Genomic DNA, 14,432 nt, shown 5'->3' with positions numbered 1-14,432 from the left:
TGATCCTGGCATGCTCATATCTACCTAATCCTCTTACTCATGTAACAGATTCAAATCTCCAAAACCGCTGGGTAAATGAACTTAATGTACTCCCTAAACTCTGCCTAAAGTACTGATAAGATGGGGTTTGGAAACTCGTCGTCTGGGAGGGGAAATTGGAAAATTGAACCTCTAAGAGAAAAATTGAGGATGTTGAACCCATCTCGCCGTTAACAAATCTCTGAAATATTTGAGCATGAGAAGTTTAAATGTTGTCTAACCACTGAAAATCGGGGTTTTCCTAAATTCAGCATCTGAGGGCCGCGGCTCAATGGTAGAGCACTTATCCCTGGTACGTGGGGTTCTTGGTTCTTGGTTCTATCCTCGGCCACGTATGTTCATTGTAGACAACATCGTGTCCGTGGGTTTTCTCGGGATACTTCCATTTCCTCCCACTTTCTCATTCCACTAATTCTTCCATCATCATTCGCTTGCCTTAATCATCATCTCCTTGAGCGTAAAGGACGTTAAACTGAAAGATTTACGCCCATAAGGAAGGTGGATCTTAAACTTTTGGACATAGGAAGATTAAATTAAATTTTGTGTTGTATAAATGTTTTCTTTGAACTCTATGCTGTGGACAAAAGAGATTTTGCGAAATCAGAATCCTAAATTCTGGAAAGGAGACTTGAAATTTTCTCGCCGTTTACCAGATTCCTAATTCTGTTAAGCATACAAACTTGATATTTTTTACAAATTTTCTCCTTAGATTCTAGGCTATATGCAATATATCATTCTAGGCGATATGTATACATGTACACAACGAAAAGCACTTCTTCTTTAAGAGAAAAGCTAATAAACAAGCATTTCGGAGGAGTGAGTGATGTTTAAATATCTTTTTCTTAAACACTTCAATTACCTACCGTACTATACAGACAATTAATTCAAAATATTAAAAATATTTTAAATGGATTCTTGAAGAACTATAAAACTTTATGCATAATATTTGTATTTCTGCTTTTAAAAGAATATGTTAATCCACATTTCTTAAAGGATGTATTTTGAAGAAAATATTAGTGTTATTGATTTCTTTATAAGTTGTGGTCCTGTTTTTCTTTCAGTTACTCAATCGGAGCAGGACAGGTCGTGTATTCTGTTGCTCCGATTGCAGAAGAGGTCGGGCGACTGGCTGTGGGTGCATTGTGTTCTGCAGGTGAAGGATAATATGGAAAACAGCCAACAACCAGTCATCGTTTGTACAAACCAAGTTCTCAGGTAAGAGCAAATCACACTATTTAGGTTCCAATTAACAAAAAATTCCAATAAACACTTAATAATTAGAGTACAATTCGGTGGAAAGTTTTCAAGTTATTAGTTTTCCCCAATTACACTCCTGTATCACTTCTTATACAAGTATTAAAACAACTATGAATTTTAATTCAACGTCAGTGTCAAATATAGAAGTAGGAGGTAAGAAAATAGAACAGATGACTAGTTTCCGATACCTGAGAAGTATTATTAGTGATGATATGAAGTGTAAACGTAAAATAAAAACAAGAATAGGAATGGCGAAAGAAGCCTTTAGGAGGAAGAAAATACTATTTTGTGGGACCTTGAATAAAGGAAAAGACTCACAAAATGCTGTGTGGAGTATTGTACTGTATAGAGCAGAAACAAGGACAATTGCGCAAAAATGATGAAACATGACTGAAAGCTTTCGACATGTGGGTGTGGAGAAGAAGAAAGAGGAGAAGAGCTGGGTCTAGCGAAAAAAGAACAAGAGAATGTCAGAAATGTTGGAGGAGAAAAGAACAATTTTAGGTATTATTGAAAAGAGGAAGATAAACTGGTTGGGACATTGGCTAAGAAGGAACTATATCATGAGGGACGTGCTATAGGGTATGGTAGCAGGAATGAGAGAGAGAGAGGACGAAGGAGGCTACAATTGATGGATGGTATCAAAACAGAAAAATCGTACGTGAAGACGAAGAGGATAGCTGAAAACCGCAGAGCATGGAAGCTTCTCAGTTGCGGCAAGTAACCTACCAACAACGGTAAAATGCCTATCATAATGATGATTAAGCCAAGCGGATAGAGATGAACGTTTAATATTGCCACTTTGAAAACAGTCAGTACCAGCTCCGAATCTCGCGGCCGGCATTCCTAAGATTTTTTTTTTTTTTAAGAAATTCTCGTTAACCCTATCAGATACCGTAGATACTCGAATGACACCTTTAAATATCTTATTGTTAATTACCTCCAGTGCAAAATGGCTTCATAGTCGCATATAGAAATACGTTAATAAACATTATTAGCGTTTAACGGGGAAAAATATCCGAAGACTAACCAGACATATACCAATCTATAGATCTCATTGAGCGGAACAAAATGATATGCGTCAATATAAAAGTTCATGCGTAGTTTTCGAGAAAATTGAGGAAAATAAATTGTTTTGTAAACCTAAAAATTGATTTCAAGTGGAAACTACGCCACCATTTAGTATATCCTCAAGAAGCTTTTCATTATGGCAGTAGCAAGGTGATATAGGTCTACATAGTATGTTTAAAGAGATAGAGCCCAAAATAATGGTTATCTCTTAAACTTTTTTCTATTTAACTAAAATATTATGCAAAGATCAGACACATATCACGTGATTACATCAAGCTTAACAAACTGACAAGCTTAAAGGTAATTTTTGATGCGTAGTTTTCGAGAAAATCAACAAAAATGAAGTTTTGTGGCGCTAAAAAGTACACCCTTCGTTGCTAATAATAAATGATACTTCTGCTGGAACAGATTGTTTATAGCGATAGTTATACTACACATATATATAGAACCTCCCCACGGCTTGAACCCCTCCCAACAAAAATTTCGGGGTGCGTGCCTGTTGCATAGTAAGTACTGAAGAGTGACGATTTTACTCGAGTTCAACGAAAACAAAGTTCAAAGATGAAACATATAGCGATTGATAGATTTCATAGAGCTGAATCGAATTATAAGGATGAGTCTAATTTTCGAGATCATGTGTAGTTTATGAGATTTTTTTTGTAAAATTTAAGTTTCCTTTTTTGTAAACCCAAAAATGTATGCTGAACGATATTCACTTCGTGAAATATACATTAACGAAGCATTTAATTGTAACACTAGGAAGACGACGGTATACAATATGAGCAATATACAATTAGCTCGAGATAAAATGTACAACGATCGATAATGTATATTTTGTAAGTACTTCTAAGTATTGTTTCTATTTTTATGGGCAAAAGTGCTATTTAAAAGAGCACAAGCGATTAAGAAGAAGAAGAAAAATATATAAAGAAATAATTTAAATATTTGTATTCAGTGGCGTATTTACGGGGCTTCGGGGTTTAAGCCCCGCCCCCGAAATCTTACTTACTATAGTAAAGTATATGAAATATCTTGCAGAATTTTCATATTTTCAGGCAAAGCCCCCCGAAAGTAACCAAAGCCCCCCCCAAACAAAATCGTAAATACGCCACTGTTTGTATTATATTGACATTTCTCTTGTTTTGGTTGCTATGACAACTTGTTTATCTGGTTGTTAAGGTAACTAAGAAAATATATAACGAAGAACCATCTTGTTAGAATGTATATTATTTCAATGTGTCAAATTCGGTATATATGACGAAATATATATTCAAAAGTGCACAACTGTGTTGTTTGATTCGTGGTAATCTCGTATACTCTATAAATATTCAAAATATATTTGGAATCAGGGAATGTAACGAAATAAATAACGTTACAAATGTAGCACAAAATAATTAGTGATGAGCAAATGCAAGACCAAGACCAAGACCCGGGTGGTCTTGGTCTTGGTCTTGGTCTTGCACATGCGGTCTTGGTCTTGGTCTTGCAGTGGAACCCTCGGTCTTGGTCTTGGTCTTGGTCTTGCATACCTAGTCTTGGTCTTGGTCTTGTTCTTGCACACCCAGTCTTGGTCTTGCTTGCAAGAGTCTTGCAAGTTTTGCTTTTAAGAAATCTATGATTTTCATAAGTAAATTTTACTCTGGATATAAGGGATAATAAATCCTACATTGCGTCAATAGTGAGGGAAATACAATGTGTGTTTCTAAATGTAATATAGGACCTATTTTACCTTCGTGTAAGTGTGATGATACTGTACAACATAGGCGATGACCTTTACTTTTGTTTTCAATGGGTGATCACGCTTCACTACTTATAAGATAAATCACAACATTTCGTAATATTTTTATATGTTTTAACCGATCCAATACTCCACTGGTTCCCAAACTGGGGAGGCTATCCCTGACAGTGAGACGCATGAAAGAAAACCAAGACGGCACAGATTACTGAAATACCATAAATTGCAAAATTATTTTTACACTCTAAAGGCGTCAGAGTTTTTTCTTCCCTACCACGATTAGCTCATCTTTGTATTGAACAATCTTCCAATTAAATATTGAAATTTTGTTTTACTGATTCTAATATGTACTGTATGGGGCAGAAATAAGAACATACGCAAAAACGATGAAACAGTTAGACTTTCGAAATGTGGGCATAGAGAAAAAAGGAGAGAATCAGCTGGGTTGAACGGAAAACGAATGCGAAGGTTTTAGAAATAGTAACAGTAGGGGAGAAAAGAAGAATTTTAGATGTAATGAAGAGGAGGACATTGGTTGAGGAGGAACTGTATTATGAGGGACGTGCTAGAGGGAGGGGGCGAAGGAGATCGTAGTTGAAGAAAGATATTAAGACAGAAAATTGCTACGTTAAGACGAAGAGACTAGCTGAGGACCACAGTCATCGAAGCTTCTCAGTTGCAGCAAGTGACCTGCCAATGATAGCAGAAAAGCTATTATTATGACGATGATGATATGTTTTGCAATATTGACCAAAAAAGAGAGAACAAATTAAAATAATAATAATTAAACCTCTTAATATTTTAGAATATGAAATGAAATTAAATTTGTGAGTTTTACGTCCTACGATTATGCCGGCTAGGCTAAAGGAGACGGTGATGATGAAAAATGAATGAAAATGATGAAAAGAGGAAAGTGGGAGGAAACGGGAGAACCACGAGGAAACCCACGCACATGGTGTAGTCCACCACAAAGTTCACTTGGCGGGGGCTGGGATCGAACGCGGGACACCAAACACCAGAGCTGAACGCTCTACCACTGAGCCACCGCGGCCCCAATAGTTTAGAATAATTTGAGTGAAAACTGAAAACGACTCAACTGTCTGTCTTTTTTTTTATATATACTCAATTTATATAAATACTTTTGACCTACATTAGAAATACATAACAACGGCATCAAACTTCGAGTTATTTGAAATAAGTACGAAATCACTCTCAGTTGTGAATATAGATTATTTATTGTTGTATAATGTTATATCGTTGAATCCTAGATATGCCGTATACCTAAAGGGGTTATAAGTTATATTGATAAACAATTATTCAACGTATAAGCATCCACCTATGAAATCAAACTTGCGGTCACATGCGCTAAGTTTTTGTCAATGTCATGAAAATGTTATTTCAATATTAATTTTATAAGTACACATTAAAAATTTCCAACGGATGCTTGAACCTCAGAGCCAAGGCCATACCCATGTAGTCGGCACCTATGGTGTACGGAATTGCCGATGTTCAATGCTACATTTTCCGTTAGTTTTGGAAGAAAAACACCATTCATATGTTTTTGAAATGAAATTAAATATCTACTTTAACGTCCCACGATTATAACACTGAAGCTAAGGGAAACAGTGATGATGAGAAATGGTGGAATGAAGAAAGTACGAGGAAACGGGAAAACCCACGCACAGGGTGTTTGTTCACCAAAAAAGTTCACATAGCGCAAGCTGCGATCGAACCATGGCCCCATGTACCAGAGGTGAACGCACTGCCACTGAGCTACCGTGTCTATAACATGCTCTAGTTTATTTTTGCTTATCCACTTCTTATGGACACAACTATTCTTCATATGATTTCCCAAAATCCAATCATGGGCCGTCGTGAATGATCAAATGATGACCAAAGTAAATCAGACACTCAAGTTATTATAGCTTGTAACAATTCATAGAATTATGCTGTCGGACGTCTCGTGAACAACCGATTCAAAAAACGACATACTATAGCTATATGTTACAGGAGCAGATCGACTCACATGGATTGCATACACTACTGGGAACACATTTACTCCGGCGGTATTTTTACTGGAGCCAAGAAGTTCACGTGAAAGATGTAATGATTTTTCCCCTTCCTTTTTACATTCTATAAAAAATTCAAGTAGTGTTGGTACTTGTGCAAGACTCTTGCGCAAGAGTCTTGGTCTTGGTCTTGGTCTTGCAGGTATGGTCTTGGTCTTGGTCTTGGTCTTGCACCCCTTGGTCTTGGTCTTGGTCTTGCATCGGGATTCCTGGTCTTGGTCTTGGTCTTGGTCTTGGTCTTGCATGCAAGACTCTTGCAAAAACTGCAAGACCAAGACTCTTGCGCTCATCACTAAAAATAATGCTGTCTTAAATTTTTGTTTAACTATGATACGAGGTACTATCCAAAGATAAGACATATATCAGTCAATTGATCACATCGAAATAAATTTCATGCTATGCTTGAAGGTGAATTCTTATGCTTAGTTTTTAAGAAAATCGAGAGAAATGAACATTTATGGCGTTAAAATGTATTCACGATATGCCTTAATGGTACTCTTATAGGGATGAAGGTAGAGCTTAAATGCTACAATATTTAGTACCATAAAGACACACATACTTTACGAATCTCGCATTTGTAATCTTAGTCTTTTTGCAGAAGTGAATTGTTTGACACACAAGTATGTTTTATATTTAATAGTCTTTTATTGAACATTTAGGAAATGTAGAGGGTTTAATGTAGTGTAGTGAATTTGTGTGTGCAAGAAAGATATTTTTGCTTTTTCACTAATCTGCTGTTGATGATGTAAATGGCTTCCCTCAAATGAAACTGGAAACGGTGTGTCCTGCTATATCGATGAATGAGACTAAACACGAAGTTCACTGGATTTACTACTTATCCAGTGCAACTTAGAATGAGGATAGATGGTAATTGAAGTTCTTACCTTTTATAGGATAGATTGAGTTTAGAGTTAGTCCACAGTATGTTCTTTGTTTCAAAATCTGATGCAGTTTCTGTTCTGCTGGAATAGTTTCTTATCCTTTATTTATGTACTGTGTAAGAAAGATATCAACCGTTTAGTAGCAGATTGTATCCAGCGTTGTTAGATTTCTCCGAACGGTGACGCACCTACTACTTGCAAATGAAATACTTGTAATACAGAAAACAATACAATAGATATCGTGTTAATATTGTTACATGTGAAATGTAGATATTTACATATTTTTAGCAAATATACTTCACTAACTAAATATGCGATTTTCCTTATCACTAAATATGGGATTACGCATCAGTAGGCACAGAGTTAATGAAATGTTGCAACGTCATCCTGACTAAAGGGGAGAGTTTCTCGATTCTGAAACAAATCGTTCTTCGTTCATTTTGATATATTTTTAAGGAATTTGCTTTACCGAACTCTTTCATATAAGTATATTGAACCTGTTTGTCCGTATGTTCGTCCGGGAGACAAAAAATTTCAAGATCTACTTGATAAATCACCATCAATTTTGGCCAAGATCTAGAGAATCAAACGTTAGGAATCGAGTTGGTTGATGCAGGTGGTAGAAATCAACCATTTCTGGTTTTAACAATTATCACTATAGAGCAAAAATGGGAACAGATAACCAGACGCTATTTCCTGCAATCAGTTAAGCATTCCGAGAATGCAGTTCATCTTCATCCTTAACTCTTTACTAAAACCGGAAGTGATAGAAATTAAAACTGGAAAAAGGGGGGGCCGTTGCCACAGCAACCACTGTCGCCATAACAACGAATCCTGTCACTGCTTGTCAATCTAAAACTGTTTGAAGAAAAGAATAAGTCGTAAGTGGGAACCCTTCACCCCTGGTGGGGATGTTCATGAAGCTATCAGCTTATGTCTAATTACGTTGGAATATATTAGCCGTTTCTTAATTTTGAACATACTAGATTCGATCGAAACGAGAAAACTTTTTATCGGACTTCTAAAGAAAATAAAATCAAATAAATACATGACCGTGTTTATTACATATAGAATTCCCAGTCACGACCCCCCTTTCAGTTTTATTAAAAATAGAAGAAGAAGATGAAGAAAGGAAGAGGAAGATAGAAGAGGAAATAGGTAAAGTAAGAAGGTGATAAAGAGGAAACTGTTACTGGATATTTTGAGGAATATGGTAAAGGAAAGTGAATAATTATCTAATGGTGATCATTTCCAATAGCTATTGGGTAAATGTCTGGTATCAGGGTGATCAAAGGTAGACACATGTTAACCCATACATCCCCGATCTAGATCCATTTGACCCCAACTACCGAATTATCTCAATCTAGCTCGGAGATAGATGAGAAAGTTTAGTTTTACCGTTTATTTAATATTTCCAGAAGTTTTAGACTAATATTCAATATTTGAAAAATGAACGACGCAGTTGATGGCATGTTAGAAACGACCACAGTAAGAAAAAAAAAAATCAGAGTATCACATATGTGTCGAAAATTTTGACTTTCACAGTTCTCTCATGATGATCATTCGTTCAGGCTACTTCAGTCCTTTTTTACTTCCTTCATAGAGCCAACTTAAGTTAGTATTAACATTCAATGAGTTCAATTGATAACTACCAATAATTATAATAAATTACACATGTATGACAAGATAATTGGTGCACTTAATACTAAACCTACATTTCACTCACACACACATTCATACAGGACAATGTATACTTCGGGTTGTATTTGGTTGAATTAAACTAACCTAACTACATTGCTATAGACATTTATTACATTTCAATAGAAGAAGATTTAGTTTAACATAACAAAAAATTTAATACATGAAAAGAATGTTTCATAAACATGCACAGAAATTCGCTACTTGCAACAAGATCAAATAACACATTTCCCTTTTTATATATATATTAAAAGTTGAATTACATGAAAAAGAATTAAACCAAAGACGAAACAAGAAAAAAGAAGAAAAAAAGAAACTTCAAGGGTCAAGATATATTTAAAATTCAGTGCAATGAATACATATCGTTGCAGGCAGAAGAGAAAAAATAATTGGTTAATCATTCAAAAAAAAAAAACTTTAGTAATATTTTATTGAGTCTTTGTCTCAATAGGAGACATATCGACAGTTTTATGAGTCTTTGTTTTTACGTCGATAATAGCTCCTTTTTTTTTTTTTCTTAACTCTCTTTACGCACTGTGGTTTGTGTCCATGAGAGTATTCAATTGGTTTTGTTTTAACTATAGACAACTAATTGCTTCATATCACATATATGTTTATATTTTTCATTTTGTCACTCGACACACTTGATCTAAAATTTCAAAGTTTGTTAATATTAGAGAAAAAATTATCAAATCCAGTCACAGATATTGGGAACATATTTCCATATTCCGGTATTCGCATTAACTTATTAAACAGATTTCAGTTCGTTGAATTTAAGATCACTAAATTTTTCCCTAGTATAGATCTTGTAGTCAAAAGATTCTAAATATTGAATAGTTTGGTGTCCGATCGCAGGGGAAGGATTTGTTTCATGGTTCACTAATGGAAAGATTCGTTGGAGGGGCGCACTGTTTCGTAGGTTGCTAATTTCACTCGCAAAGTAAATTTGGGTAAGGATTAGGGTTATTCTTATTTATCTTACGACCCGCTACTTGTTTTATTCACATGCAGTAGTTAACATTATATTCCACTTTAATAGTTACAAAAATTAATAACAACTCAACAAAAAGTAATTTATGACAATTTACGCGGGAATACTATATATCACAAATAGTTAGTTAATACCGGGTGTCTAAAATCTATGGCAACCTAACAAGACCAGGGTAAATATCGAGCCCATTACATACATACTCGTATATATATATATGTATTCATATTAATCAATACAATAAATTTCACTTTAATATCTATCTTAATATTTCATCGACGTTTAAATTCTACATCACCGTTCATATTCGACAAGTATTCATATTTTATAAATATTTATATTTATTTGGCTCAAAGACAAAACAAAAACCCTGACTATCAACATTCACCTTTTTCCTTCATAAGGTTGCAACATTGTATTTCATATGAATAAACCCGATAATCAATAATCATTTTCAGTTTACTAAAGATCCGCGTATATATACAAAAAACAAAATAGCTGGTGTTATTTAATGAGTTGACATAAGAGGTGGAAAATGCAACAAATAGAGCAGGCACGTAACTTTTAACACTATGTAAATACATATATAGATGTATATACAGGAAAAAAAAATCAATGTTATTCGAAACTAGTGGGCCCAAACTATTAATACATACACACTATATGACCAATCAATAGAAATAAAAACCAGAAATCAGTAATCAATTGATATAAGTTGTATGATCAATGAATAACGAAGGTTTCTAGGAATCCGAAAGCATAGTGTACCTTCTCGTCAATTTCTCCAGTGGTGGATTGAATATCGCGAAAATGGTCCCGAGTTGTGCTGCAATACCTCCACGAAATTGCATCCCTCGATGTCTCAGTTAGTACATACGATCGAAATAAGTGAAATGAAATATTGTATGTTTTATGAGTTTCAGAAACCGGGGGGGGGGGCAAGGTTGAAAAATTTGAAAAAAAAAAAAATCTCTAAGTAATGAAGACAGAGAGAGAGATAGAAAAGAAGGAAGACGAAGAAATAGTGGCGCCAAAGACTTAAGTGGGAAATAACTAACGCTACAAAGACAGAAGTCGAATTTCACTCTCAACAAATCCTTAGCCAAAATATTCTTAACATGCCAAAAGGGTGGTCTACTCAAATACGTAGACTCAAGGAACGCCCTGCTGCCAAGGATGCAAGTTCTGTGTCCATCAGATCCCAATCCCACAAGAGTTTGGTTGTAAGATTGAAATCCGATCCCCGTATCCGGCCCAAACCAGCAGGTTCCCGGAAATCGTCCGGAAGGTTAGAGAAGGCGCTAATTTAGAATTTCAAGAAAAAAAAAAATCATCCGACCTCTTGGAAACTAGAAGATTCCAGAATAGGGATGAAATTAGAGTAATAGCTAAGGTATCCCTAATTAGTAATTCGCCAAAAATAAAAAAAATTAAATAAATAAACTGAATTTTGGATCGGTGATTTCAATTACCGAAACATCACCGATGGCTACCCAGCGCAGACATGCCACCGTCTGGGACGTCGTTAATTTCCCTCATCTAATTAAACTAAGAAAAGACATGAAAAATACTTAAGGGGACTAGGGGTCGACGTCCGGGTACGCTATCTCATAAATATTAATTTAGTAGCAGTTGATTTAATCGGATAGTCCGAACTGAGTTATATGAACACTGCACAATAACTAAATAAGGTAAGCAAAAAAAAAAAATCTCGGAGAGGCAATGAATGCTAAAGGTACAAATGACCGAAACCTGTACTTTTCGATGATCACAGGATATAGCAGTTGGTTTTCTTAATTATCATTTCTGTCAACCTTTAGAAGTAATTCCCACATGATGCTACTCTATCTATTGAAAGGCTTAAGATCTGGGGCTGTTGTTAGGAGGTACATAAATGCAAAGTAACACACAATTCCCAACTATAATTTACTATCCAAGTAGCAAACTCGGTTGGATGAATGCACTGGTGTGGAAGTCAAAACGCGAGAGATTTTTTTTTTCTTTCTTTCTTCGTAAACATATTCATATTTTCACTATATAAAATTCACTAGGCCTATCCATTTAAATATAGGGGTCATCATCTCATTCGTATTATATATCATATTATTAACATATCATTACATTCATTCATTATCTACTAATTTTCGCACGAAGTAATATTTTATAAACACCCTATTTCGTACATTTTACACGCAGGCCATACACATATTTACGTTACGCAGTAATAAATATATATATATATAACTATCACAATCTATCACGCTCAAACCACCACACGATCACATTCATCGAACCACGTACTCTTTATTTCGAAGCACCCAAATTGTATTTACCTTGCAGGTTTAAAAAAAAAAAAATCATACATGTATTTACGGAAAGTTAAATTGTCAACGATTAATCTATTTCTGATTTGTTGATAAAACTGAAGCAACAATGGAATTTTCTACAGCCACGGGAAAAGAGAATTTAATCCTACATTTTTAAACGAACAGTAACAGCATATGGACTTTACTTCTATTAAGAAAATAGGTGTTCTTTATTTCAGCTGATTATTCATTAACTACTGGACCTAGCAAGCTGAAATTTTCAGTACAGTAAGATCTCATGCTATTTTATACGAAGGTATACTCATCCGAACCGAAAACCATGTCCACGGGAAGTAATTTGAGAATAACTGTCCAAAATCAAACAATCTAAATCACTAAGTCATGCGATGTCGTAATGTCAACAAACAATTGACTACCGAAAACTGACGCTATAGCGCTGTAGTGGAGGCATAATTTACCGTGTACTGAAATGTATACTTGTACTCATTAATCAGAAATTTAATATTTACTCTGGTTTATTTATGTTAGAAAAATGGGACTAAATTAAAGCATATTTATACACTGTCCAAATCGAAAATTCACACACTCACACAAAACTACTAACTACATACACCACTGTTAGTATTATACATAAAGACAACTAACTAAACTAAACATGCACCATTTAGTTACATGCATGTTGACGAAAATAACCTAACACATTAAATTTAAAATACATTACTCCCTCGTCGATATATACAGTCGGCTCTATTTAATTTAAAGGGGGTCAAAAATGAGAAAGGTAACACTAGGTCTAATTGACCTGACCAATTGTTTACATAATGATTGCCAAAAATTGATGCCCTGGGGGCACCTTAACGAGGTTTATGGAGGGACCCTTCCCCTGAAAGGGGAAAAGGCCCTAAAACGAACAATAACTAACCCATTCCCCCGCTAAAACTGGTTCAATTCAGAAAAGGGGATAGGAGCCCTTTTAAGCTAACTTAAGCTGCCATTATTATTATTCACTTTACAACCATCAAACCTACGTACATGCAATTACTGAATAAATAATAGAAAGTCACATTTACTTAATACACGAACAACATGCACCAAACAGGTCGTAATTTCCCTAATCCCTACTTGAGTTTGAAAAGATAAAAAAAAAATCACTTTCCTATACTGTCTATCCTATCTGGGCAGCAAACATGGCTTCCTGCAAACCGAAATCCTGAATCAGATATTTTCCCCTGATTTTACAGTTCTTTCAACAAAAATATGGATTTCCTGGCTTCTGATTGATCACACGACATTTATCTATGCAAATAAGTTAATGTTACCTGGATTTTCCTTAACATGTCAGCTTCTTCCCATCAAAATGTGTCAATCAACGTCACAAGCTACGCCTCTCATAGCGTCTTCGATTATTCTGATAATATTGCGCCGAAAAAGCCAGAGGTAGGAGAATTCCTCCAATCAGAAAGAAAACTTTAGCCGCGGAAATTACAAAGCGAATGGAAATTTGGCAAATCCAGATATAACCGGATCTGAAAGTGACTATGGACTAGTGAGAGGGGGTGAGGGAAAGATTAGGTACCTGGCCAAAATCTACATTGGTCTGAAATTAAGGAAATTTATATCCAATAACGGAACTATGTTCCGGTATGACGTCAGAATGGTAAACCTTGTAACTATTCAAGTTATATATCCGTAAATGGGATTTACACTCAATCAAAATATAAATAAATATATTATACAGTGGGAATATGGTTACTAACAAAACCTTTGGGTTTATTATATTTAATTCGAAGTAAAGAGAGTAAGTAAATTGTGTAACTAAACCGAAATTGAATTAAAAAAAAATTGCTAGGTACAGGGTGCGTAAAAAAAAATTGCCATTACTTTCAACTGTAATGGTATATTACAGTTTTCCCCGGCCCATTAACAAAATTTTGTTAGAATAACAAAATTTTGCTAATTGGGAATACCAACTAATGATGCTTGTTAAGTTAACACACTCATTCATCCCATTCAAACGTTACCAGTCACTCTAGGACAGTATATTATATCTACTTGGGGTATTGCGCAAGTAATTCACTACGTTTATCTTCTGTACAATTGAAAATCTTTAAATTTCGGAAATTGTGAGTTCCGATACTTTCACCTTTGAGATTATACAAAACAGCGCAGTTTTTTAATAATTTTTTCACGATAAACGGGCCAGTGAAAATTTTCATCCATTTGGCGGATTCCTGCTTTATTATTGACGATAAGTTGTGTAATTTCAGCATTACTAATTGACCTTCTTCCAGAGTAACAGAATGTGTTGACCGTTTACTAGAATTTCGTGAATTTATATCTATCTCCGTAAATTTAAACCTATTTTCA

The 14,432-nt window shown here is 35.0% G+C and overlaps 1 protein-coding gene across 3 annotated transcripts in view; it reads left to right on the top strand.

Moving 5' to 3' along the window:
* dysf (neuronal PAS domain protein dysfusion) overlaps positions 1–14,432 on the top strand; it is a 592,650-nt gene that overhangs the window by 545,738 nt on the left and 32,480 nt on the right. For all 3 annotated transcript variants that reach the window (XM_081758967.1, XM_081758968.1, XM_081758966.1), the window contains exon 8: positions 1,101–1,254. In XM_081758967.1, coding sequence (XP_081615093.1) covers positions 1,101–1,254 — 154 coding nt within the window. The remainder of the gene's footprint in view (positions 1–1,100; positions 1,255–14,432) is intronic.

Source organism: Thermobia domestica, chromosome 5 (genome assembly GCF_964235325.1).
Source record: "Thermobia domestica chromosome 5, izTheDome1.hap1.1, whole genome shotgun sequence".
Taxonomy (NCBI): domain Eukaryota; kingdom Metazoa; phylum Arthropoda; class Insecta; order Zygentoma; family Lepismatidae; genus Thermobia; species Thermobia domestica.
This window is presented reverse-complemented; position numbering and strand designations above follow the sequence as displayed.